Raw genomic sequence first — 27392 nt, forward strand, 5'->3', positions numbered from 1 at the left:
CGCCGCTCGCCTCGGGCCCAAGATGGCGGCCGCCACACAGGGGCTCCCGCCGGCCGCTCTGCGCCGCTGAGCGCGCGCCTGCTCTGCTCGCTCTCGAACCTGCGTCTTACTACGGGTTGGGAAGGGCCGTGGACCGTGCCCGGGGAGCCTGACCAGGCAGGTGAGGACCGGAGAAAGGAAACCTTCGCGTCTGGGAGGAGGCCCTCGGGGGACTGGGTTCCTGCATCGGCCCGGTGTCGCCCGGACGCGCTCCCGCGGTTTCGGTTGTGACCGTCTCCGTGGTTCCTGGAAAAAGCGTTCCGCAAGGGGAAAGAAAAGTGACTTTTCCACGGGTCGAAACCTCGGGGTGTTGGTGGCGCTCCCGTGGGCCCTCCTCTGCTCCTTGCCCTCCCTCCTGTAGATGTCCTCCGACCTTCCGTCCTGTTGGGGCTGAGAGTTCACCCGCGTCCAGCCTGGGCTCCATTGCCGGGTGCCGCGGCCCCCCCACCCCCACCCCAAGCCCTCCTTCTGCCGCTCTGCCTATCTTGGGTTCCGAGACCACGAGGCCAGGTGCCCTCTTGGCTCCTTAAACTTCAAAACCCCTCGAGATGTTTATCCCACGCCTTGTTAGACGTGCGGTCGGTCTCGGTGCTTCCACGGTTTCCGAAACCTCTTGCTCATTTTCCTTGTTTACATACTTTTCAGGAAACCAGAGGTCAAGCCAGCTCTAACCCAGTAGTCTGGCCCGATGTGATCAGGAGAACTTAAGCCACCATCCATGCCTACCCTCTTACCTTTGATGTCACAACTCCCTTGCCTGTTTCAAAGCCCTTCTTTACCTGATCGACTTAGAAAGACGACTTCTCCCCCTCTCTAAGCCCCAGCACTAGTCCAGGCCCATCTTTGTTCTTGGATTTTCCATACTTCTCATTGGTTGTCTTCAACGTGCATGATCATTCTTGAGAGAACAAGCATATATTCGGGAAAAGCAGAGATAGTCGAAAGTCATTACTGCTTTCAGCATGCATTTATTTATATTGCTGGGAGCGATGTGCTTGATTTGGGCGCTGTGGAGACACTCCCTCTTAGACATTCAGCATCCATCCGTTCAGCATATATTCTCTGTACTAAGTAATCAAGTGAAATATTCTCTGTACTAAGTAGTCAAGTGAAAAGGCTTCACCTGAGCTGGATCAAAAGGCGTTTACTAAACCCGGGAAGACAGAGTCACTCCTGGACGCAGAATGAGGATTAAAAACTTGAGGAGGTAAAGGGAGATTTAAATACAAAAGCCGGAAGGAGTGGTGGGTGAAGACTGAAGGTGCAGGTGGGAGGCTGAGAACAGCTTGTGAGTGGTCTTGATTTGCAGTTTGGCTTGTATTCAATAGTTAGCGGGAAGCTAGTGCATACTTGCAGGGAGTGGGCATGATAAGGGTGTGGAGGACCAACTTGAGGCCAGAAAACCAGATGAAATCGCAGTCATTCGGGTAAGGCACCAACCAGCACCTCCATGAGGCAGGAGAAGAAAGACCAAGAGAAATGAAGTAATGCTGCATACGATTCAACTAGGGAGTACTAATTTACTGGTAGGAGGTGGCTAGTTTTTAGTCTGGGAGACTTCATGGTTGGTGATAACCATTAAAATCCAGTCTGAGGCATGTACATAAAAACAGGGTGGTGGCAGCTGCTCTTTAGCGGTGGCAAAAACACAATGTTCCCCGGCCTAAAGCATTGATTTTGGAGTCTAGACCTCTGCTATTACAGTAGCCGCTAGCCACATGCAATATTGAGCACTTGAAATGGAGTGGAGATGTCCTGGAATTTGAAGACAGTATAAAAACAATGTAAACCAACTCATTAAAGGATCACATGTTGAAATGATGTTAAATAAAACGTTGAGCTTTACCTCTTTTTACTTTTAAATATGGCTATGGAAAGTTTAGATTATGTCTGTGGCTCGAGTTATATTGATCTAGTCTAGACTAATGATGATGAGAAAGGGACGAGGAAGAAAAGTTTGATCTAGACCCTGAGAGAAGAGTAAACTGGAGGCTTCTCATCCCACTTGCCATTAATAGCACTCAGTTATTTGTTTTTATTTTTCCCCCTCAAGCAATAAGACATTTTTAAGGTTTTTTGCTTTTATTTCACCACACATACACATGTTCCACAGTGCACAGATGAAGGTCAGAGACAGCTTGCTGGAGTAAGTACTCTCCTTCCATCATTCGGGTATAAGGGATAGAACTCAGGTTCAAGTTAACCACTTGCCAAGTTAATCTTGCCAGCCTTGCCTCCAAAGACTTGAGCAAGGGTAGTGCGTGTGTTTGTGGGGGGTGGGGGGGTTAGATTAATCTGGCAGTAGTGTTTCCATTGACATGAAGGGAGGAGAAGCTACAGGGAGAAAACCCCAAATAGAAGGTAATGAGGTCTGGTGGTCAGGTGTTGACAGTAGGAACAGAAAAGGGATGATATATGGGCAAGGTGTTCTGAGGGAGAAACAACTCAGAATTGATAGGGGACAGTCCCAGGGAAATAAAGGGAAAACCTTCAGCCTTGGCCACTTAGCTAAAAACCAGTGAACTGATAAAGAATTCTAAAACACAGCCAGGACTAAAGAATAGACCCAGCAAAGTGGAGAGAAGCATTCCGTAGTCTAATGAAGCACCTTCCCTTTCCTATGCCCATGCCCTGTTAGTGTTCAGTCATGCACATCGCCTGCCTTCCTTCAGTAGAGTTGCCAGTATCATGCCTTCTGCCTGTTAATGAATTTTTAAATGCTTCTTTACTGCCTGTAGACCTAGATCCAAGGTATCCAGGGCCCGTCAGCTGGGCCTGTCATGCTCATTAGGTCAGTCTGTCTGTCTTACTCAGTAAGCATGGCAGGCTAAGTTCTTCACTGATGCGCTCTAGCTCTGTGTTTTGTGCCTTAGCTGATGTCATTCCAATCTTTTGAATGTCTTTTCTCAGTAAATGATCTTTATTCTCAATAACAGAAGCAGTGGAGAATTTTTTTGTTTTTGTTTTTTTTTGGGACAGGGTTTCTCTGTATTGCTTTGGAGCCTGTCCTGGAACTTGCTCTGTAGACCAGGCTGGCCTCAACTCACAGAGATTCACCTGCCTCTGCCTTCCGAGTGCTGGGATGGATAAAAGGCCTGTGCCACCAACACCCGGCAGCAATGGAGAAGTTTTAAATTTCATTTTCTTTCTTTTTTAATTTTTTTTATTTTTTTAAACTTCATTTTATAACTGTATATGTAAGTAGGTTACAACAAGTTTGCCTCATGACTATTTTATTTATATGCTTTATCCCTTTTGTGAATTTAACTCCTTACAATTGGTTGGTGTTTTTTTTTTTTTTTTTTTTTTTTTTGACTTATTATTTTATGTGAATGCCTGTTTTGCTTGTATGCATATGTTTACAACATGTACATGTCTGGTGCCTTTGGAGTTTGGAGCTTTGGATCCCCTACAACTGGAGTTCTGGGTGATGTGAACCACTGAACCCAGGTTCTCTGTAAGAACAGCAAAAGCTCTTAACCACTGAGTTTCTTCTTTTTAAAATGGAACATATAGGGCTAGGCACTGGAATCCTAGCATTTGAGAGGCTGAGACAGGAGAATAAAGAACCTTGAGGCCATTTAGGATATGTAGTCAGTTCCAGACCAACGTGTCTCAAAAAAAAGAAAAACCAGACAGACAGGTGGTGGTGGTGCATGCCTTTGATTCCAGCACTGGGGAGGCAGAGCCAGGCAGATCTCTGTGAGTTCAAGACCAGCCTGGTCTACAAGAGCTAGTTCCAGGACAGCCTCCAAAGCCACAGAGAAATCTTGTCTTGAAAAACAAAACAAAACAAAAAAAAAAAAAAAAACAAAAACAAAAAACAAAAAACAGACAGACAAAAGGCATATGCACTTTGCTCAAGATGTTGAGCAAAGACATAGAAATGAAAACACCATAATTATAAACAGAAGTCAATTACATTACATCCTGAGACTTTTTAAAAAAGATTTATGAAGAACTCTTCTGAGCCGGGTGTTGGTGGCACACACCTTTAATCCCGGCACTCGGGAGGCAGAGGCAGGTAGATCTCTGAGTTCGAGGCCAGCCTGGTCTACAGAGCTAGTTCCAGGACAGGCTCCAAAGCTACACAGAGAAACCCTGTCTCTCGGGGAAAACAAACAAACAGAAACAAAACAAAAAACCCAACAAACAAAAAGGAACTCTTCTGAATGTATGTTTTATCTTATTTTTGGCTGAGATATTGCTAGGTAATGAGTGTCTGATAAGGATACATTTTACCACAAGAACCTACCCAATACTTTCCATGTTGGGTCTTTTGGTAAAAGTTTTAATGGGAATTTGCTCAGTTATATCTCAAGCACTTTGTATTTTGAGTTCATAATTAAGTAACATTGAAAGCGGAAGTAGTTTTAAAGAGTTGGGCATTTAGCTTAGTGCTAGAGCACTCGCTTAACATGCATGGGACCCCAAGTTTGAGTCTAAGCACTGCCCCTTCCCCCCAATAGAAGCAGCTTTGAGGAAATGTTGCCTAGATTCTTTTCAAAACTGTATTTATAAACATTTTTATAGAATAGAAGACTAAGCCAGGTACAGTGCTGCATGCCTTTAATCTAGAGGCAGAAGCAGCATTCTGGAGGCAGAGGGAGGTGGATGTCTGTGAGTTCAAGGCCAGCCTGGTACATAGTAAGTTCCAGGACAGCCAGGGCTACAACAACAAACAGAATAGAAATTAATGTGTTTACTCACATGCCTCAATTGAGACTACAGTAAGTCAGTGTGTTTCAAAGTTGTAACTTATTACAACAGCTACTATATGCTTCTGCTAATTAATATACCAGATGGCTCAAATCTAGTCAGTTGTGATTACCCAGGCTTATGATCCCAGTATTTGAGGAGGGGAACAGGAGGATCAGGAGTTTAAAGTCATCTTTTGCTACATAGAGAAGCCATCTACATTACATGAGACCTTGTCTATAAATAAATAAGCAAACCAAAGGGGTTAGAGCAGTTAAATGTAGACCCTACACTACCTGCTGAGCCAACTTTTTCCAAACACTTCATCCCACAAGTTTACTACAAAACAGTGTTCATATTAGTCCTTTTGGAAAATGTATAGTAGATATTCCCACATTGCATCTGGTGTGTGCTGAGTACCGTTGTGTCAGGTTGTTTGCGGAATTGTAAACATAAGACACTGTCAGAATTAATTGGAAACATTAAGATGTTTTTCAGTTGCTTACAGTGTAGCACAAGAGCTGTTAACATTAAGCTTCCTGAAAAGTATGTGAGTTTCAGAGTGTGTGTGTTGAAAATTGTGGGAGAAAGGAACAGCCATGGTTCATTCTCAAGAGAGTCCCCATATTTAAGACCTCTTGTATAGTGAAAAAGACTTTGTCATCAAGCAAGATAAAGAAAAAACAGATTAGCCTTGAAGCTGAGTTATTAATCTACTACCACTTAATAGTGAGCAATATGGGTATAGTGATCTCAGCTCTAGATAATTTCCTGGTTATTTGGAATCCTCCACCCTCTGTGTGTGTATATTAATACTAATGTTTTGTGGACCGGAGTCGCTAGATGAAGAAAAGTTAATTACCTTGCCCTGAATCGTGTAAGACTTGATTGAAATCTGGATCAGTGATTCCAAAGTCCCTATTTACAGACCAGCCCTAGGGAGGCCCAGGACTCTGTAAACAAAACTGTACTTGTAAATATGGCTGTGAGGGAATGGGTTTTAACATGCTAGTTTTAATCAGACTCTGGAATTTCTGCACACTTAAAAATTGAAGTAATTTGCCTGTGATGTGGACCATGCTTTTATGTTTCATTATCTTTTCATTTGTCAGCACTGTTTAGGTAACCATTACTGGACCAGAAAGATGACTTCTATCATCAAATTAACTACCCTCTCTGGGGTCCAAGAAGAGTCTGCTCTGTGCTATCTTCTCCAGGTTGATGAGTTTAGGTTTTTGTTGGACTGTGGCTGGGATGAACACTTCTCCATGGACATAATTGATTCCCTGAGGAAGTAAGTTACAATTTGTGCTTCTAGGCTTTTACTAAATGAGCTTTAAAAACAGCTCAACTTCTCTTTTTCTACACTTTAATAAAGTCATTCTGTGTTATATACTGTTGCTATTCTTTCTTTACTTTATAGTAAGTTTATTCTTGGTAGAAAGCTAAATTGTAATTTGTAAGGTTTTGATTGGCTGATGAGTTTTGTTTTTGAAATTCAGTTACTTTGCTAGTGGACCACAGACATCATGCTCTTCAATTTTTGGAAAGATAAGTCTGTCAGACCTGAGGAGAGGCGACACTTCCCTGTGAAAACTCTGTTCCCAGAATCACATTGCCTCACTTTCTGTATCTCTATTCCAATAGTATCCACCTGATACAAATACCTCAGAGAGGGAGGGAGGGAGGAAGGGGAACAGGGGGGGATCAAGAGATCTCTAAGGCATCTCCTTTATTCTGTTGTCCTTGAGGCCATATACTTCCCTGGTTAATGATATGTGTGACAGTTGGCGTTTTATTTTGTCACCAAGCTAGAAAACTGAAGCAGAGTCAGTAACAACTATTTGAGCATTTAAATATTGCCCCTTTAACATTTCCTCCGTTCCAAGCCGAATTCCTAAACTTAATAGCATCCGTGATAGCCATTCCAGATCAACTTAAATGAGGTGTCTACATTCCCCTTTTTAGGAGTCTTAAAGCACACCTGGTACTGTGCAGCCGTAATTACAATGCAAATGCATAGGCATCGTGTTAGCCCTTGGTTTGCTTTCCTACCTCAGCATACCCTTGAGTCTGCAATGGCAGGATCATGATGGCGGTTCCGCCCTTTGTGCTTAAAGAACTGATGGAGCTGCCCTCTTGGTTGTGTTCACAGGCACGTCCACCAGATTGATGCGGTACTCCTCTCTCACCCTGACCCGCTCCACCTTGGCGCCCTCCCTTTTGCTGTGGGAAAGCTGGGTCTGAACTGTGCCATCTATGCTACAATTCCTGTTTATAAAATGGGGCAGATGTTCATGTACGACCTTTATCAGGTAATGGAAACGGGTAGCAAGAGAGGCGTTAATGTTGCCCACGTGGTCGCTTTTAACCTTGTCTTGTGTTTTTCTTTAGTCTCGACACAATACGGAAGATTTTACCCTCTTCACATTAGATGATGTGGATGCAGCCTTTGATAAAATACAGCAGCTCAAATTCTCTCAGATTGTGAACTTGAAAGGTAATGTAGTAGATTGATGGACTAAGGGAGTGGAGGTCCTGTTGTCTTCTTTCTGTCTGTAGCTTTTTAGGTTTTACAGTGCTGGGGTCCAACCTAGAGCCTCACTCACACTGGGCAAGTGATCTACCCTGAGCCGCATCCTGCCCACTTTGTAGTAATAGAGTTAGTTACCTTCTGAGAAGTACCTAGAGGAGTTCATAGTACCAGTTATAGGCACTGTGGCGTGGGAATAAAAAATAGCACCTTCTGCCAGGCCATGGTGACGTACACCTTTAATCCCAGCACTCAGGAAGCAGAGGCAGATGGCACTCTTGAGTTCGAGGCCAGCCTGGACTACAGAACAAGTTCCAGGAGAGCCAGGGCTACACAGAAACCGGGGGTTGGGATTAGCACTTTCTACCTGGAATTTCCCTTTGAATTGCAAAATACTTCAGACTAAATACTAACAACGAAACAGCTTGGGTGTACTCATATATAGATCGGAAACAGTGTAAAACAAACAAAGCTAGTATGTCTGCATCCTCCTAGTAACTTACAGTTAGGTTCAGGAGACAGAGTGACTCAGAGCCCTAAATGTAATAACTGAAGCAATTTAAATACTTGAACGGCAGAGTAGAAGGTTTATTGCTTAATAAAGATATACAAGTCTGTAAGAGGGAATCCTATTACAGATTTCTTAAACAGGAACCCTGGCATTAAAAACATACCACAGTAGCAGTGTGGTGGTTCGTACCTGTAATCCAAATGCTTGGGAGGCTGAGAGAAGGATCATGAGTTCAAGGCCCATCTAGGGTACACAGCAAGTTCAGGCAGCCTGGGATATACCTGGTGAAACCCTATCTAAAAAATAAAAGCTGACCAAGAAGAGTGACACAGCATCAGTTGATGCTGGTGACCACAGAATGACCATTAGTGGTATAGTCTTAGTCGTTTTGCTTGGGTTTAGCTTTTCGTGGGTAAATTCATTACCATAATGAGGTTTGAATTGTTAATTCGTCAGCTAGCTTAACAGATAGGGAAACAACTTTGCAATTACCTGTGCAATACAAATATCAAAACTTAGTCCCAGGGATGTAGTATGGTGGTGTTTTCCTGGTGTACAGGGGGCCCTGGGCTTAGTCCATGGCACTACATACAGTTCATGCTGCGGAGTAGTGTGCTGTCTTTTTTGTCCAGTCGCTAGCCTTGTGTTTGTAAACACAGATAGATATATCTGGGAGATTGCACAACAGAATGAGAAGAACGGTTGTGTGGAGGTTGGAGCTGAGGGTTTCCTTTCACCGTAAGCATTTTAGCATCTGAATTTAATGCCAGCGAACATGTTCCTGTTAACATAACTTAGAAATGCATCTGTCCTTGGGGTTGTGAAAAAAAATCTGAGTATTGTCATTATCTTGTTATGTAGGCAAAGGACATGGTTTGTCTATCACACCCCTGCCAGCTGGTCATATGATAGGAGGGACAATATGGAAGATAGTCAAAGATGGAGAAGAAGAAATTGTTTATGCCGTTGACTTCAACCACAAGAGGGAGATGTAGGTATATCTAGACAAGCGCTACAGGCAATGCAGATATTGTTTCATTCATTAAAGGGAAAATTAGAAGCAACTTTTTGTTTTTTCATCAGAACTCTATAGCAATATAAAAATGCCAAGTATTGAGTATTTTCATTGTAGGTTGACAGGTTCATTATGGGATATAAGGGCTTTAAACTTTATAAAATATTTATTTTATGAAGTAGATGTTTCTCTGGAGGTGTTCAAAGGGTGTGAATCTTTATACATTAAATTATATCTTATATGACCTTAATTCTTGATAAAACTTTGTGACTTCTTGTCTTTGGGGGCTGGGTACTAATTACTATCTAACTTAATGATATTTCGTGATAGATTTCCTATAGAGGGCATAATAATAGGTATAATTTTACATTATTCATTTGATATGTTGGAAGATTATGACGTCACCTGGGCTACATATAGCCCTTTGCTCTAAAAATAATTCACAGGCAGAAAGTTTTTACAATTTCAAAAAGTTAGGTTTAGAAAATATGCTGATATCATGTCATGGGAAATGTCCAGAAGCTAGAAATGAATTTATGCAAATATACAGGGATATCCGTGTTCTAAATGCATATATGGATACACAAGGAAATTTGTTGAGAAGGATATGTCCAATATACCATTTCATTTGCCTTGAAGTCCTCTGGAACATTTCTACTTTCCTCCTTAAACGTTTTTGAATGTATCAGGTTTTAAAAATCATCATGCATATGTTTATAGTTGGGGTACTTACAAAAGCAGTTAATAGCTTCTGTAATAGGTGAAGCCATCACTGTTCATTTGAAATGACAGGTATTTTCCATCTCTAAACTTTGTTATAGCCACTTAAATGGATGTTCCCTGGAAATGCTAAGCAGACCCTCTCTACTTATCACAGATTCATTTAATGCTACATACGTGCAGCCTAGGAGGAAACAGAGAGATGAGCAGCTCCTGAGTACGTATGTCTGCACTCTGCTGGAATAGCTGTGGGAGTGTGTGGGGATAGCCATTCCTGCTTATTCTGTTCACTATGTCAGAAGAGATCAGCTCTAACTCCATTAATTTTCTAATTACATTGTATACGTTTGTACAATGTATGCATAAATGTATACTTGTCACGGAGTGCATGTAGCGGTCAGAGGACAACTTGGGCAAGTCAGTTCTCCTACCATCTCAGTCTCGGGGTCAAACTCAGGTCATCAGGCTTTGCAACAAGTGCCTTAACCCACCAAGCTATTTTGCTGGCCCCATCACTCCTGTGGTCTTTTGTTTTAAGAAATGTTCATGTGACCATGTCAAGGTACTCTCTAAAGACTGGCTTCCTCTACCACTCAGCGCGTAGATAGCTCCTGCAGGTACTCACTGGTCTCTGTGTAACATGCATATATAGAGAGAGATCAAAAGGACAGAGCGAAAGTGAACCCAAGAGAGCATTGACAAAGCACAAGGTCCACTGCTGTGTGCTGCATGCTCTGTCCTGACAGCCATCTTGATTTTACTGAGGCGCCTCTGAGCCGCCGCCACTTCTCGCTCTGCTTTGACTCATTCTGCTGTTCTTTGTGTTATTTTTTATAAGCCATATGTGATGGCAGCAGGAAAGCTGGGTTCCACTTTTAAACATGTGAGCAAACCTCTCATCTCTCTACTTACCAATGCACTAACTTTAAGAAGCTCCTGTGTGTGTGTGTGTGTGTGTGTGTGCGCGCGCTTGCGCGCGCTTGCTGAGTAGAGTTTGCTTTTACCCAGCACTTCAAGCTGACTTTGAGAACAAGGACATCTATTGTCAAAGATGCTTTTCTTCTTGGGGAAGAGTATGTGTTCTTGTTTATATTCTACATGCATGCATACAAAGCATGTACTATGTGTTTTATTCCTAAAAAAGATATATCTAAGTCAACAGTCAATGTGTTGATCTGAACAAATACTTTTTATATGTGTCCTACTAATTACTTATGCAGTCCTTATAGAAGACACTGGAAACTGTTTGATTTTGTTGCAAAGCATATGCTTCATGGGGCCCCTCTGTTCTTGTTTAAGCAAATGTTCTGGAAACTCTACGTGGTGATGGGAACGTGCTAATAGCAGTGGACACAGCTGGCAGGGTTCTGGAGCTTGCTCAACTTCTGGATCAGATTTGGAGAACCAAAGACGCAGGCCTGGGAGTCTATTCCCTAGCACTCCTGAATAACGTCAGCTATAATGTGGTGGAGTTTTCTAAGTCACAGGTTTGTTCTTTGTTCTCCAGCGACATTGAGAAGAGTGGCTAGGTATGGTGCCTTAATTGCCTGTCAGATGTTATTTTTCTGCATTTGATAATAGTAGCTGAATGTTAACTGTTTACTGTCCTGAGTTCTTCACATATGTTACTTCATTTAAGTACAAGGTTTCTATCTTTGTCTCCATTTTATAGGTTGAGCAAGTTGCTTGTTTTCTAATACTTGGTTTTCTGATCTATAAAGTGGGAGTAAAAATAAAATATCAATGTTAGATAGCATTCATCATTGTTTACAGGGTGGGGGGAGTCAAGACAGAGTTTCTCTGTGTGACGGTCCTTGTTCTGAAACTCATTTTGTAGACCAGGCTGGCTTTGAACTCACTTACATCTGCCTGCCTCTGCCTCCCGAGTGCTGGGATTAAAGGTGTGTGCCACCACAGCTCAGCATAGCCATCATTCTTTTTTTTTTCTTTTCTCCAAGACAGGTTCTCTATTGCTTTGGAGAATTCGTCATTCTTAAAATGAATTATTTTCTTCCAAGCAATGATACCTGGTTCTAATCTTCATTTAGAACACCATTCTCAGAAAGATTATAAGCCCATATCAGTGAAACATTGCAAAATTGTTTTTGTTTTTCAAGACAGGGTTTATCTGTGTAGTCTTGGCTTTGGAATCCTCTCTGTAGACCAGGCTGGCCCCAAAGTCAGATATCCACCAGCTTCTGCAGATGCCTTCTGTGTAGGGATTAGAGGTGTGCAACCCCACACTCAACAAAATGGGGTTTTGCTGTTGTTGTTTTGTTTTGCTTTTTAAGGGTTAAAAACTGGAGTAAGAGAATCTAACGGGGAAAAGGTCCGATTAGCTACATGTCCAAATGGCACAAATTTAATAAACTGGGGGGTGTGTGTCTTAAAATGTGATTATTGTTAAGTATCACACATATGGCATTTTGTAATTATTGTCCTTTTCTCCCTTGTATTAGGTAGAATGGATGAGTGATAAATTGATGAGATGTTTTGAAGACAAGAGAAATAATCCGTTTCAGTTTCGCCATCTCTCTCTGTGCCATGGTCTTTCTGACTTGGCTCGAGTTCCCAGCCCCAAAGTTGTACTTGCCAGCCAGCCTGACCTGGAGTGTGGGTTCTCAAGGGACCTCTTTATTCAGTGGTGCCAGGACCCCAAAAACTCAATCATTTTAACTTACAGAACAACTCCTGGGACTTTAGCACGTTTCTTAATCGATAACCCTTCTGAGAAAGTTACCGAAATAGAGGTAAGCTCTTATGTTCAAACTTTAAATTTACCGTGTGTGTTTGCACTGGCTCCAGTAAGTGCCACCTGTATACATATGTGTGAGAGTGAAGCCGTCTACTGAAGCATGGGCACCGTGCTTATGCCGTACCCTCTAAGAAAAATGACTTTCCCTCCCATAGCTGTCCATAGCTCTTCAGCTAGAGGGAGGCCTGTGCATGCTGGAATGGTGACCGCCTTGATGGTATGCAGGCAACCCCAGCTGCCGTGAGATCATGAGGGCAACACGCACTATACCCAAAAGACAACTCACAGCGCTCCTCCCTACCCTCCAGCTCCTGAACTCTCTGTCTCCTCGTCCGCTGTGTTCTAAAGACAATTCACAGCGCTCCTCCCTACCCTCCAGCTCCTGAACTCTCTGTCTCCTCGTCCGCTGTGTTCTGGGACTGGAAGGTGTGGGGCAGTGGTGACTCTCCACCTAGGGCTCAGCACTCACAGTCTCCATTAACGGCTGCCCATTGCAGAAAACTGCTCTCTCACCAACGCTGAGAGCAGCACTCATCCAGGGGTGTAAACAAGCGCATCTGGGAGGCAGTTGGCAGCATGACCATTTAACGGAGCAACGGTAGGCTCCACAGAACGGCCGGTGGCCTCCCTCCCTCCTTCCCTCCATTCCTTCCAGTCTTCTTTCTTGTTTCTTTGTTTATGAGAGCCATGTAACTCTGGCTGGCCTGGAGCTTACAAAGATCCACCTGCCTCTACCTTCTCAGTGTTGGGATTAAAGATGTGTGCCTTCCCATCTAGCCTTTCTCTATTTCTTGAAGAACACCTTGTTTCCTAATGGCCTTTCGTCCACTCTGCCTCGACTGCTCCCTGTCTACTTCAAGTGTCTGAGTCTGATCTTCCAGCTGCCTTCCTCTGACTCCAGGGCCAGCAGCTTGTCAGTCTCATTGGCTGTCTTCGTTCATTAACCTCATCTTTTACCATGCATTGTCCTATTAGCCTAGAGACAGCTGATTAAACACTGTGCAGGCACTGTTAGCAAGCCTCCCTTTCCTGTCGCCTAGCCACACCTCTGCACTGGTGTGTGCCTGCATTCAGGCAGCTTTATGCCATGTGAGTTAAACAGGAGCAGTACACAGATTTTCCCTTGGAAGGGAACTAACAGTAGCATTCAGCATTCAACGGGCCATTCATTTTGTCATTCCCCAGTAAGCCAGCCTTTGCCTTCTTTCTCTTCCAGCATTCCACAACTAACCTAGCCTCATCCCTAGCACATGACCTTGTCTGGAATTTAGCAGAGAAATAGAAGGTCAGTCAGGAATTCCTGTCCTACCACTAAATACACTAACCCCTCTGCACCTTCATTAACAAGACAGCTAATAGGATGACCGAGATGTGGAAAGATTTTGCTTAATAACCAAGCCATCAAATCTGCCAGTTTTCCACAACCCGTATTGTTGACAGATGTCCATAGCCATCATCTCAAGTGGGTTGGCTAGTAACTGCTGACAATGCACAGTTTAAATGACCATTTTGTATTTTGTCCTCATAGCAGTGTTTGAAGGAATTATTTACTTTGTGGAAAGCTATCTGGTATCCTTGTCTTATATAATAAATCGTTTAAGAAAAGCATCATTATCAGCAATTAAAGTCTGATAAATATTCACTAACTACAGCATTGCCAATCAAGGATTCCAAGCAAGTATATCAAAATAAAATACTGTCTTGGGTTATTTAATAGCTTAGAAATACCAAGTTAAAATAACTCAGAAGAATTTAAAATGCTTTCATGAGAGATGAAATACTGAATTTGAAAATGTTAATTACTAGAAACTCAATTAGGGTTGATGTGCCATTGAGGAATTAAAAGGACATTAAAAGTTTGGGGGGGGGGCGAGAAAATGATATTCCAAAGCATTCTCATGATATCAGAAACAGCAGAGACAAAGTAGGAGGCTTTAATTTAAAAGGCTGCTTAGTGTGCTCAGGTTCTGTCCCCACTCACCTCCTCCTCCCCTCTTCTCTCCCATCACCTTGTTCTGCCCCTTATATGGTCACATCTGTCTGCCTCTGCTTCCTGAGTGCTGGGATAAAAGGGTGTGCACCACCACCACCACCATCTGGTTAGTTACAACCTTGTATTATTTTTCTTAATGTTCATTACCAGTGTTCCCTGTTGTCTTTGCTACCAAATTGTATGAAGTTCCAGAAGAAGAGGGACCTTCGTAGTGGCCAGATTAGTGCCAGTGCACTGGTGGCCCTCAGTGAATGTGCTGGTTGCTATCATGGTGACAGAAGAGCGAGTTCCCAACAGGCCAGTCCTCTGACACATTATCGTTTCCTGTGCTTCCTTGCGTGTGTACAGTGCCTTGTTCATTTAGAAAGAGCAAAGCCGGTAATTTAAAAAAAAAAAACAGGGGTAGGGATGAGCGAAAAGCAGACTAGATAGATGTTTATATTAGGAAATGGCATGATTTAGAGAGATACTGTGAAAGTGGAGAAGGAATGTTATCTCAGAGTAGATTATTCTGGAAACTATCTATGAATATAGCAGTTAATTTCAGATCTCAGAAACTAGAACTGAGCTTTTTTTTTTTTTTTTTTTTTTTTGGAGATGGGGGTCTTGCTCTGTAGTTCAGACTGGCCTGAAACCTGAAACTCCATTCTTCCTCCTGAGCTCCTGGGTTCTGAGGTCCAGGCTTCAGCCACCACACCAGGCTAAGGACAACATTCTTATAGGAGGTACAAGTTAAATCAGGGAATTAAATACTTAATTAAAATTTATTTTTGTGCAAGGTATCTCTGTGAGTTGCTAACAGTTTATAATTTTAAAACCCATTACCAGTTAGCTAATAGTCAGATGTGAGAGGCCACATTTGTGAGTGTTCACCACTTGATTTTTGTAATTTTTATTTTGAAATAGTTTCAGATTTAGCCAGAAGTCACAAAAATAGTGTGAATACGCTCGCAAGTTGTCGAGGTTTTAGCTGGGTTTGCTGTATAGTGTCTTGTGTCTACACAGACACAATATTACACACACATTTTGAAGTAGTTATCCCAGCATTGCCTTGGATGGTACCACAGTGTGTGTTGTGTGGAAACAAGAGCACCAGAAACCAGGTGAGCAACGCTGACACCATACTACCATTTCATTCGACCCTGCCAACTCCAGCTTTTTGGCACAACAGTGCCCTCTTTAATTACCTGTTCCAGTTTTGTTCTGTGATCCCACTCAGGAGTACGCGTTGCTTTGAGTTGTTATGACTTGCCATTTAAAAATCATTACATTTTAGGTTAGCATACAGTGTGGTGAGTTTCGGCACGGCATCTCCTTGTACAAATGTGGCATTGAATTTCCTCCTTGTGCCTCTCCCCTGCCCCGACTGGCTTCCTTCCTTCCCCCAGGCTGTTCCTCTGTCTGCTCTTACCTCGTGCATCCCATTACCATCTCTGTGCCTCCTTTCCCATGATCCCCTTTCTAGTTTCATGACCTCCCCCACATACAAGTACATACGTCCACCTCCCCGATTTAAAATCTAGGCTCTGTTTACACTGAATTTTTTCATTGTTTTATGTATATGGCTGCTTTGTCTTCTTGTATTTTTGCATCATGTGCACGCCTGGTGCCTGTGGAGGCTGGAAGAGGGTATTGGATGCTCTGGAACTGCAATTAGAGACAGTTGTGAACTGCTGTGTGGGTTCTGAGATCAACTGGAAGAGCAGGCAGTGCTCTTAGCCATCACTCAACCCCTGGGGCTCTTTGATTGTGTTTTTAATGTTGTATTTGTGTATGAATTGTGTGTACCCGTGGTACACACATGGACGTCAGAAGACAACTTTCTGGAATTGATTGTTTCCACAGTGGGTTCTGGGGTTGGAGCATAGGTCATGAGGCCTTCTCGGCAAGTGCCTACTGAGCCATCTCACCAGCCCCAAGGGTTCTCTGGTTTTTAAGGAACTCTGATGATAAAAGAATGAAAACTACTAATTCAGTTGTCTCACACTAATGAATTTGCCAGTTTTATTATTACTTTAAACATTAATATATATATATATATAATATATATATATATATATATATATTAACATTTCTGTTTCAATAGAGTAAATTCCGAAATAGCAAGAACTGTATCAAAAGACAAGCACATTTTTACTTTTAGTTGTTAGCAAATTGTCTTCTAACAGTTTACTAATAGTATCTGCTGGAAAGAGCCAAAGGTTTTCCTTCTCCAGGTAGGCATTTCCAGTCCTGCAAATTCAACAAATTGTGTTAACTTTTTATTTGTTATCTGTGTCAACAACCATTGGTAAAATTAGTGCTCTACCCATGGCTATAAGCCATCCATGTTTCTTATTTTTAAAATTTTCTCTGCACATTCTGTCCTTTTTGATGTGTTCTTTCTTTCTTGATTTTGGGAGTTCTTAGGAAAACATAGATTCTGGCAGTCATACTACAGCCAGTATGTTCACCTTTCCTTTTAGTTCTGTGAGATTTAAAATGTGAAAGATGTTGTATTTTCTCCTTATGACTTACGGCTTTGGGACTTAATGTGGCTTTTCTTCTTCAAATTATAAAAGTCTTTAGCTCTGCTTCCTTTCCCCTTTGACTGGTGTATTTTAACCAGTTCGATTTAAATCCATCCTCTAACAGCTCGGTTTTAATACTACTCTATTAAGAAGGTCTCTAATTGTGTGTCATGGAAACTTGATTACTTTAATGGGAATTTAAAAGCCATGGGTCACTTTTGGGGAAGTGATGTGCCTCACACCCACTGCCCAGCCCTCCTGATGCCGTTCTTCCCTTTGTCTGCTTTTCAATAGCTGAGGAAGCGCGTGAAGCTTGAAGGGAAAGAGCTTGAAGAATATGTGGAAAAAGAGAAACTGAAGAAAGAAGCTGCTAAGAAACTTGAGCAGTCGAAAGAGTGAGTCACTCACATGAGTAACTCATACGGTTAAGTCTGCATATAATGTAAAAAGAACGCGTTTGTAGGATTCAAACATTCAGGGGCATTCAATGGAAACAGCTTCAATTGTCTTAGGATTTATGACTTTATTAAAGTTTTCAAATGACAAAAGTAAAATCCTTTTAGTGCTAATAATATCAATTTACTAAAGACGTTAATGTTACTCTTTTACAAAACACTGACCCACTTGTACCAACTACTATGATTTGGGGTAACGTTGACCAGCAGTTCATTCATAGTTTTATAAATATTAAGCCACACTATCTTAATGACATGATGACCCTGCTGTGTTCTCATCCCCCTAGGGCAGACATCGACTCCAGTGACGAGAGTGACGTGGAGGAGGACATTGACCAGCCTTCGGCACATAAGACAAAGCATGACCTGATGATGAAAGGCGAAGGCAGCCGCAAAGGCAGCTTCTTCAAACAGGCCAAAAAATCCTACCCCATGTTCCCTGCCCCCGAGGAAAGGATTAAATGGGATGAATATGGAGAGATCATCAAGTATGTGAGCAGAACAAGCTCTTTCGGCTCAGTGTCTTGGATCTCTCTGGTCACCATGTGCTTTGCTCCTGAGTGCCTTGGCTCGAAAGATGCAGGAGGCTTCGAATGGGAAGCCTGGAGTAGAAAGGTCGAGGGGCGTCTTGAAAATTAGTAGTGAAGGGAGAGTGTTCCATTACTCAGTTGCATGAAAGGCTTGAAGGTTAGGGATGTGCTGTGGAGAAAGAACTTTTGCTGGTAATTGTATTTATTTGGAATGGTTTTGGCTACAAGGGGAATATGACATAAAGAGCGGAACCCTGAAAAACAACTGAAATCTCATGCTCAAACTGCAGTTTTGAAATCATTGCTACCTGAGTAAAAGTCTGCCAGGGCTCCCTCTGCTTCCCCTGTCAGGTCAGTCAGGTGCCTTGTCCTAGTACACAGTGTCTGACACTTACTCTCGGGTTTCCTCTTCCCCTCCCTGTCTGGCTGAATATAGATATACTTATACCACTTGTATAGCCAGGATTATAAGCATGTACTTGCCTAGTACTTCCATAATGCTGTTGAGCAAGTGGTAGACTTAGACCATTCTTGGACTTAGGAAAGTTCCATTGTCTTCATTTCCCTCTAAAACAACCAAGAGAAAACATAGCAATGTAAACAGTGCTGGTGTTTGTTTAGGTTCATTTGATAAGTGATGCGCGTTCGTGCGTGCGTGTGTGTGTGTACGTGTGTGTACGTGTGTGTGTGTGTGTGTGTGTATACAAGTGTGCCTCATATACATATGTTTATGTGGAAACTAGAGGACAGCTGGTAAGAGTCAGTACATTCATTCCATTTGTAGGGTCTATTGATCAAACTCATATTGTCAATTGGGAAACAAATTGCTTCTAACCCACTGAGCCATCTCACGGCCCTGGACACTACTCTTTAACTTGACTTTCCTGTGAAACCTGGGGATACAAATTAAGTGAAGTTGAAGGAGGTTTTGGTTGTTGCTTTGGGTTGGGGGGGGTCGCTTTAGGGATCGAACCCAGGGTCTTACACATGCTAGGCAGTTACTCTGTCACTGAATTACACTCTAGCTGTGAAATTTTGTTTATAAGAAAGATCTCTAGCCTGGACACTCATACCAGATTTGCTTAAAGTGGTTGTTACTGCTATGGTTATTCTGTGGTTTACAGTTGGAGATGTTAACTGTGGGGAATAAGAAGCTATAAGCAACCTGGCTGTTAGAGAATAGAGCCTAGGTTCTCAGAGAGGAGTGAGAATGGGCTAGAAAGTTAGAAGGATGATCACAGGATGGTATAGGATTTAAAAACAGGTCTCTCACCCTTCCAGAAATGCTCAAGGGATAACTATATTTTTGGGCACACACACATACACTCACACTAATAAGTAAATTATAAAAAGTGAAGAGTTGTCGGGTGGTGGTGGCGGTGCTTGCCTTTAATCCCGGCACTGGGTTGGCAGAGGCAGGTGGATCTCTGTGAGTTTGAGCTAATTCTAGGACAGCCAGAGCTACAAAGAGAAACCCTGTCTCAGGGGAAAAATATCCAGGGCCAGATTTCAGAGTGGCTGTTGCTTTTTACAGCCATTCAGTTCTTCTCTTGATGTGTTCAGAGGCTCTCAGCAGCCTACAGCATCCTTAAAGAATACTCTTGGGCTGGGGATGTAGCTCAGGAATAGCATGCTTGCCTAGCTTGTGCAAGGTCCTGGGTTCGTTCCTTCGTGCTGCTAGGTAAATAAATAGCACTCTTCAGTAGTAATGAAAAACATAATATATGTAGTCATCTGTTTGGTAGTATGTATTAATTAGCTTTGAGTTAAATTAAGTCTTAAGATATTCGAGGAATCTTTAAATTATGCCACCTATTGGTCTGTTACATATGTTACATAATGTTAGCATGCCTTCCACACATGTCTAATTAGAGACTCACTGTTTAGACCAGAAGATTTCTTAGTGCCAGAACTTCAAGCTACTGAAGAAGAAAAAAACAAATTAGAATCTGGTTTGACAAATGGAGATGAGCCCATGGATCAGGACCTGTCTGATGTTCCCACCAAGTGTGTTTCTGCAACAGAGTCTATTGAGATAAAGTAAGTGCCTTTGTGGGGTTTGGAGATCAGGGAATAAGATACAGTTTCAAGCCTTTGAGTTATATAACTTGCATTGTTTCAAAAGTGAGATTTCAGCAGAGCCACTATGAGTTCATGCTTTTAAAATTCCCTTTTCTGTGAAGTATGGTGGTATTTTCATTGAGGATCATTGAATACAAAAGTAATTGTGTTAGTGGTAAGATAGGGAGGGAGCGGAACATTAAACTGTACACTTATATGAAGAGACATTATTTCCGGCCTTTTTAATAAGTCTAGTAGCAGGTGGGAGAATGGTGGAGCTGAGAAGCTAATCCCTCTGCGTACTGCTTGCTTCATGAAATGTCCTCCTTTACTTTCACATTCTAATGCTTGGGGGTAGAAAATTTTCAGGACCAGAAGTCGTCAAGAAACCCTTTCCTGCATAATCCATTTAATACTGCCAAGAAGTGATTATTTTGGAGTTTGAATCATCAAAGAACAAATGTTTTTTTTGTCCAGTGACGTCTTTTCTGTATATTCTTAGTTGGGATACATACTGTAACATACATTTCACAAGTTCCCCTTATATGCATTTCTTTCCTGATGGAAGCTTAGTTTTAGAGTTAACTTACCAGGAAAGTGAACTTGAATGGTTATGTTTAATTGCAGAGCCAGGGTTACTTACATAGACTATGAAGGGCGCTCGGATGGAGACTCCATTAAAAAGATCATCAATCAGATGAAACCACGGCAGTTGATCATTGTCCACGGTCCCCCAGAGGCCAGTCAGGATCTGGCCGAGTGCTGCCGTGCGTTTGGTGGGAAAGATATTAAAGTGTACATGCCAAAGCTACACGAAACAGTTGATGCCACAAGCGAAACACATATCTACCAGGTAAATATGTTGGCACTGGAGCCATGGGGAAGTAGACGTTGCACACTAGCACACTATTGGCACACTAGCTCACATATATTAGGAATACGGTGAGTGAGATGGGTACAGCTCCCTTCCCTAACAATCCTGAAATTCCGGATGTTTAAACAAAACAAATGGAATTCCCCTTACACGTACTCCTTTGGCGGTGTGCAAGGTGCTGGGAGATAAAGAAGAGGGCTCCTTCTCAGGTTTGGAGGTTTGGAAAAGGCTTCTGGAAGAAATGACAGCTGAAGGGCTCTTGCTGGATGTTTAGCTCGTTTGTTAGGACAGACAGCAGCAAAGAGTGGGCAAAGAGTCTTCTAGTCATACAACTTCGGTCAAAGTACCAATGTGAGGGGGTGGTTAGCATTCTCCAAACCACCAACACATGCTCATTCCTTCATTATGAATGACAGGGTCTAGCTGTGTAGCCCAGGCTAGTCTCAAACTCCATTCTCCTTCCTGCCTTAGCCTTCCAAAAAATGATATTAAAAAACTTAACAAATGCCACAGCTCTCCTAATTTAAAGAAATGGAGACGGGTACAGAAAGTGGTAGTTGGAGGAGAAAATAGTCTTATCTGGAGACAGTGACAGTTGAAGTTGGTGTGCCATCTGTGTCTGGAAGAGGTTAGAACTTGCCCGGCAGGGAATTGTCCTGGGTAAGTAAGAGAAAGCCACATGGAGGTATGAAATTACCTGGCAGATTACCGGAAGCACAGTGGCCAGCACTAACCCTGCAGCCATCGCTGCACAGGTGGCCATCTGAGTGCCAGTCTTAATTTCAGTGATTATACTAGAAATAATAGATGTAGTGCGTGTTAGTATCGGGGTGGGGTGGGGTACCCCATGATTCTGTTGCGCAGTCAGATTGAGAACCTTGTTTGGAAAGTGGCCAAGGATTCTCAAGCCATTACAGATAATTAGGTTGCTGTGAAGATTGATGACTGGAGGAGAGAGATTTTCAGGTGTCGATCATATTGCCAGAGTTAGAAGATGGTGAAGACTATGTTTGATTTGTTAACCTACACCCTGTGGGTTGTCCCTCCCCTTCCTTTGCATACCCAGGTACGATTAAAGGACTCGCTCGTCAGCTCCCTTCAGTTTTGTAAAGCTAAAGATGCCGAGCTGGCTTGGATAGATGGCGTCCTAGACATGAGAGTTTCCAAAGTGGACACGGGAGTTATTCTCGAAGAAGGAGAACTCAAGGACGATGGAGAAGACGCTGAAATGCAAGTGGATGGTCCTTCAGACTCCAGTGCCATAGCCCAGCAGAAGGCCATGAAAAGTCTGTTTGGAGACGATGATAAGGAACTGGGTGAAGAGAGTGAGGTCATCCCCACCCTGGAGCCTTTACCACCTCACGAGGTGAGAGGCCTGTTTTCTCTGCTCTCCGCTGGTGGTCGGGGATAGATCTATGGTCCTCACACGTGCTAGTCATGTGCTCCTCTGTTGAGCTACATTCCCAGTCTGTCTGTCTCTCCATTTGTCATCCTTCTAGTTCCCCTGTTGGGATTTTAGCTGTTTAGACTACATTGTGTGGGGGCCAAATTTGGAGTTCTCACAAAGGGTTACCCAGGGCATATTTCTGTGCGTCTCAATCTTTGCAGTTAGAGGATGATAATTTAAGGAAAACCTTTACCAAATCTTTTTTTTTAATTATTAAAAAAGTGTAAGTAAGATATATAGTATTATGCTATTTGTTTGTTTGTTTGTTTTCCAGACAGGGTTTCCCTGTGTAGCTTTGGAGCCTGTCCTGGACTAGCTCTTGTAGACCTGCCTCTGCTGGGATTAAAGGCTCTCTCCACCACCCAGCTTATTTATTTTTAAACAGGTTTTTTTGTTGTTTTTGTTTGTTTGTTTGTTTGTTTTGTAAATTCCCTTTCTCTTCTCTCTCACCCCCGGCCCTCCTTTCTGCTTTGTATCATGTGTCATATTACCCTCCCCTAGCTAGTGATGCAGTTGTTCACGATCTGTGTTTTTCCTATGGATTTTGAAGTACGGGTCTGACCGTGATGCTCTCCAGTGAGGAGATGGGAGTTTAGTAACGGTGACATTTTTGCGTGTTGTCTGTTCCATTCAGATCACTTTGGTTTTGTTGCAGTTAAATGTCCTCTTCCACTGATTACAGCCTTAATGCTGGCCTAGGAGTTACATGCTCTCAGGAGGGACCTAGTTAATTAGAAAAGTTCCTAGGTGGTGAAACTAGAGCAGTATTCATGCTGTAAGAGTCCTACAGGCTTGTCAAGTGAAGTCTTTAGTTGGAGAGAGGCAGCGCTCGGCTGTCTTCTGATACAGCACTACTCTTGAAATTGGGAGGAGGAAGAATGAGGAATTTTTTTTCTCTGTGCTAAAGCAGTAGCGCCCTTTAAAGCACATTCAGAGTAGGCAAAACCACTTGCCTTTCTGGTTCTCAGCCTGTAGCATCCATTGCAGGCACTCTGAGGAGGCAGGAATGTGAAGTGGGATCAGGGAAGACTTAACACAGGGGACTGGGGCCTGGAAATGAGGTTTCAGTTCAGCTCTGCCTCTTGACACTCCAGTTGACCCCTCCAGAGAGTGGGTGGGTGAAGAGCATAATATTACCTTGAGTCTCTGTTATTGGGGGTATGACTAATGAAATTGTGAAACATCAGAAAATGTGAAGGGCTTTGTAATGTAAGTGGCAAAGTAGAACCAGAATAACAAACTTGAATGTAACTGACAGTCCTGAAATGATCTGTCAAAGACTTGAGGGAATAATAAGAATATCCTAGCGATCACGCAGCGTTCCACTTTATCCAATACAGCTTTGTGCCTACTGTTTTATTGACATTACTCTTTTCCCTTTGACTTTATTCAAGGTTCCTGGACACCAGTCGGTTTTTATGAATGAACCAAGACTGTCTGACTTCAAGCAAGTTCTTCTGCGGGAGGGAATTCAAGCGGAATTTGTAGGGGGTGTACTTGTTTGCAACAATCAAGTAGCAGTCCGCAGAGTAAGTTTATTTTTAGGAGGGCTGCCTTGATGATGTGTGTGCTTCTGAGGCCTTGCCATATGTATTCTGTAGTTCTTATAATTTCATTTACATTTATAATGTTGGCCTTGAAGACTTATAGCAGTGATTTAAATACATGGTACATAATTTTATAGCCAGTTTTTATTGTTTGAATCCTCTGACATTTATGTGTCTATTAAATCTTGTTACTACTATATTGTACCTATATTCCGGAGTCAGGGCAGCCCATTTCCTGACCAGTCATGAAGTGGTCGGTGGTATAGATGTTGCTTATTGTTTCTGCATGTTGATAAACAGATGTACTAAAAACTTTCTAAACTTTTTTTTTTAGACAGAAACCGGACGCATCGGGTTAGAAGGCTGCCTTTGTCAAGACTTTTATAGGATACGAGACCTTTTATATGAACAGTATGCCATTGTGTAAAGGACATGATGTCAGGAAGTGTCTGCTTGACCTTTCTCAGGAAGAAAGGATTCTTATCTGAGGCTAAGTTTTCGCTGTCTTGTTTTGTAACATACAAAAAGAATCTGCCAGAAAACGTGAGCATGTATTAGATTTTGAAAAATAAGAATCAAGGGCCTGGGGTGTAGCTCAGTGGTAGAGCTCTTGCCTAGCATGTGCAAGGCCCTGGGTTTGATTCCCAGTACTGAATAAAGAAAGAAAATGTAAATAGAACCCATTTCGTAAATGCTCTGCCTTGCAGGATGCTAGAGGCCCAACGAGGAGACGGGCCCAGAGCTGAAGGTGTTGATTTCCTCTGCAGATCCCTTGCTCCAAAGGGTTCATTATTTGAAAAAAACAAACAAACAAACAAACAGTGCATCCTAGGGGACCAGTTCATGGCCTTACAGAAACTGGTGTGCCTGCGTTCATGCAGTTTCTTACGTTTTCTGAAATTAAAGGGAGAATTATATAGAAAGGATATGCTAGAAAAGATACAAACAAAAACTGGTGCAACAACAACAGAGTGTATTGTGCTGTTAGACCTTTTCAAATTCTGATACACAATCCCCTCCACGTGGGTCTCTCTGCTGTCTGCCTTCAGTGTAGTGTGAGGCAGCACATGTTTAGAAAGAAATGTTTATTTCTCTCATTTCTTGTTTATGAAGATTTTGTTGTTGTTGTTGTTCAATTTGGATTTATAACCTCATCATTTGAATAAATGTCATTTAAAAGAAAGCCTTGAAGCTGAGTGTGGTACATATACCTGTAATCCCAGCAGCACTTGGGAGGCTGGCATGGGAGGATTGTGAATTAGAGGCCAGCCTGAGTTACATAGTGAGACCCTGTCTCAAAAAAACAGCAAAAAGAAAGCCTGGTGTCTTACCAGTTCTGCAGGTATTTTATTTAAACACAACTATTAGCTGAGCAGCTGTATTTGAAACTATCCAATGCTTTGTTTGTAAAAAACAAATGTTGACCCTCACATTTTTATAAGGTAACACTGTAATTTAATTAAAGGGTGCAAATGTGTTCCTTTCTTAGTCTGTTTTCTAAGGTTATGTAAACAGTGGTTGGATTGTATGCCTATTACTGCAAAAACTGTACTGAACCGGGTTAATTGCCACCCTTCATGTAGTACAAAGAATCCTGCTTAAGAGTAAAAACTGAAAATAATACAGTTCCATAGACTTGAACAGTGAACCATGTTGTCCCATTGCAACCTGTTGGTTTATTTCTTAGAAGGCAGAGTAATCAAGGCAGTCCTTGATGCTTGCTTACGCTTTAAGCCTTCCTCTCTGCACATAGCATTTAGAGGAGCTTTGATCTGGTTTAACCCAGTGATCTACTGTCAAGCTAAAATTAGCCTTTTATTCAGCTTTATGTGCTGACAGAGCCTTCTTTTGTGAGTTACAGCCCTGAAGCAAGTGTGGTAGCCCTTGGATACTGAAAACCAGTTGTACAAACTGGTGTTGCAGAGGTGAACATAAAGAGTATATTTTCTTTCTAGCAGTCACGAAACGTGCCATTTCCCCCCGTTACTATATAGAGGAAGCCTATAAATCTATTTCTATTCCCGCAGTTGTTACATAGTGTATAAACTTTCTGGCTGTATCTATTAACATGGTAATTAAAACCTTTATCTAAAATGATTTCTTGTGCAGCCTTTCTGCTGTCCTATGAGCAGGAATTAAATTTTAAAGTACTGCTCGAAGATGGCTGTTCTGCATAATGCCATTAGAGAACAGTATTTCTGCCTGTGTCTAGATGACATTATCCTAAAATTCCTGAAATGGAGACCTTCATTACAGCCTCAGCTACTTAAGAAAAACATGACTTTTAAAGACAACAGTGAAATAAATCATGAGTGCAGGTCAGCTGTGCGAAGGAAGAACAAATATAGCACGTGAGCTGTCAACTGATAACCACAAGTAGTTTTCTTAAAAAGAAGTTTTATCTGGGCATGGTGGCATATGCTTGCAATTTCATCGCTTCATTCAAACTTGGTTTAAGGTCAGCCTGGACCACAAAGGATCCTTCTCAAAAGGGAGGAGAAAGGGCCTGGGGATATAGCTCAGTATACTTAACTGGCATGTGTGAGACATGGGTCTGGAGGTTGGGGGCTGCTTACTATATTTGTTGCAGTGCAATTATACATGTTAAGTATCATTGCAGTTATTTCTATATTTTTTGTGACTCAATAGGTGACCTGAAACAATAGCTTAGAAAACAGTTTTTGTAAGGGGGGGGGGATTGTTCACCTTTTTTTGTGTTTGTGCAGTTTACATGCCATAAATATTTAATCTTAAAATATACATTTCCATTTCACTAGTTTTGGTATATCCAGAATGTGCAACTGCTACTATGTAATTCCAGAATATTTTTTATCATTCCAGAAAGAAACCTAGTAACCATTTGCACCTCATTTTCACTTTTCCCTAGTCAATCATCAATCTTTCTGTCTCTTCTGTACACTTCATTTTAAAAAAAATCATGTAACACGTGGCCTTTTGTATCTTCTTTCGTTTCAATTAACACTCATTTTTCAAGATTCATTAACGTAGTAATGTGTGAGCATCATTTTTGTTTGATTTGAGATGCGGTCTTGCATTGTATAACTCAAGCTGGTTTCAAACTTATAACCCCCCTGCCTCTAGAACGCCGGGATTATAGGTGTACACTTTCAGTCCATTTTACGGTTACATGATACTCCTTTGTTTCGGTGTCGTGTTGTTCACCAGTTGACGTATGTTGAGTGGTTCCCAGTTTGGGGCTGCTATAAAAAAAAATGTTGCTTTGAACATTCTCGTACAAGATTTTTAAAACATAAAGATCTGTATTTTAAATTTGCTTGTGTGTATGCTTAAGTACAGGGTTGCTGGATGGTTTGGGAACTGGTTGACCAGTTAAGGAGCTACAGACTGACTGGGGACGTAGCTGTGCCACTTTGTGTTCCCACTGGCATATGCAGAAGGGTTTTGTTTTTGTCACATGTCTTCTTGACTCCACCTTCTATTTTCTCCATCCCCAGCATGTGAGAAGAGGTTTTGCTTTGTATTTCCCTAATAAACTTCTCGTGCTTACTGGATGTTTACGTGTGTCTCTGGAGTCATGTCTCTTCAGCTCCTCTGTCCATTTGTAAACTGTATCTTTTTCATTGTTAGAAGTCGTGTATGTTTTCTAGATACTTCTGTATATGAGTGGTAAATATTCCCCTGGCTTGTCTTCACTTTGCTGATCCTGTGATTTGAAACAAAAT

General features: G+C 42.1%; 1 protein-coding gene across 2 annotated transcripts; it reads left to right on the plus strand.

Annotated features, from left to right (window-relative positions):
- Nucleotides 1-24871, plus strand: Cpsf2 (cleavage and polyadenylation specific factor 2). Of its 2 annotated transcripts, none has more exons than XM_051196490.1 (15): nucleotides 1-160; nucleotides 5850-6031; nucleotides 6893-7052; nucleotides 7132-7237; nucleotides 8643-8772; nucleotides 9618-9733; nucleotides 10816-11003; nucleotides 11976-12266; nucleotides 17069-17169; nucleotides 17517-17717; nucleotides 19647-19799; nucleotides 20448-20673; nucleotides 21761-22060; nucleotides 23536-23670; nucleotides 24023-24871. In XM_051196490.1, the coding sequence occupies exons 2-15, from the start codon at nucleotides 5883-5885 to the stop codon at nucleotides 24113-24115; spliced, it is 2349 nt and encodes a 782-aa protein (XP_051052447.1). In that variant the 5' UTR covers nucleotides 1-160; nucleotides 5850-5882; the 3' UTR covers nucleotides 24116-24871. The 2 variants fall into 2 exon arrangements, with proteins under 2 accessions (XP_051052447.1, XP_051052448.1); XM_051196491.1 differs by having other exon boundaries at nucleotides 24027-24871.
- Nucleotides 24872-27392: the final 2521 nt, after the last annotated feature.

Source organism: Phodopus roborovskii, unplaced genomic scaffold, assembly GCF_943737965.1.
Source record: "Phodopus roborovskii unplaced genomic scaffold, PHOROB, whole genome shotgun sequence".
Lineage (NCBI taxonomy): Eukaryota > Metazoa > Chordata > Mammalia > Rodentia > Cricetidae > Phodopus > Phodopus roborovskii.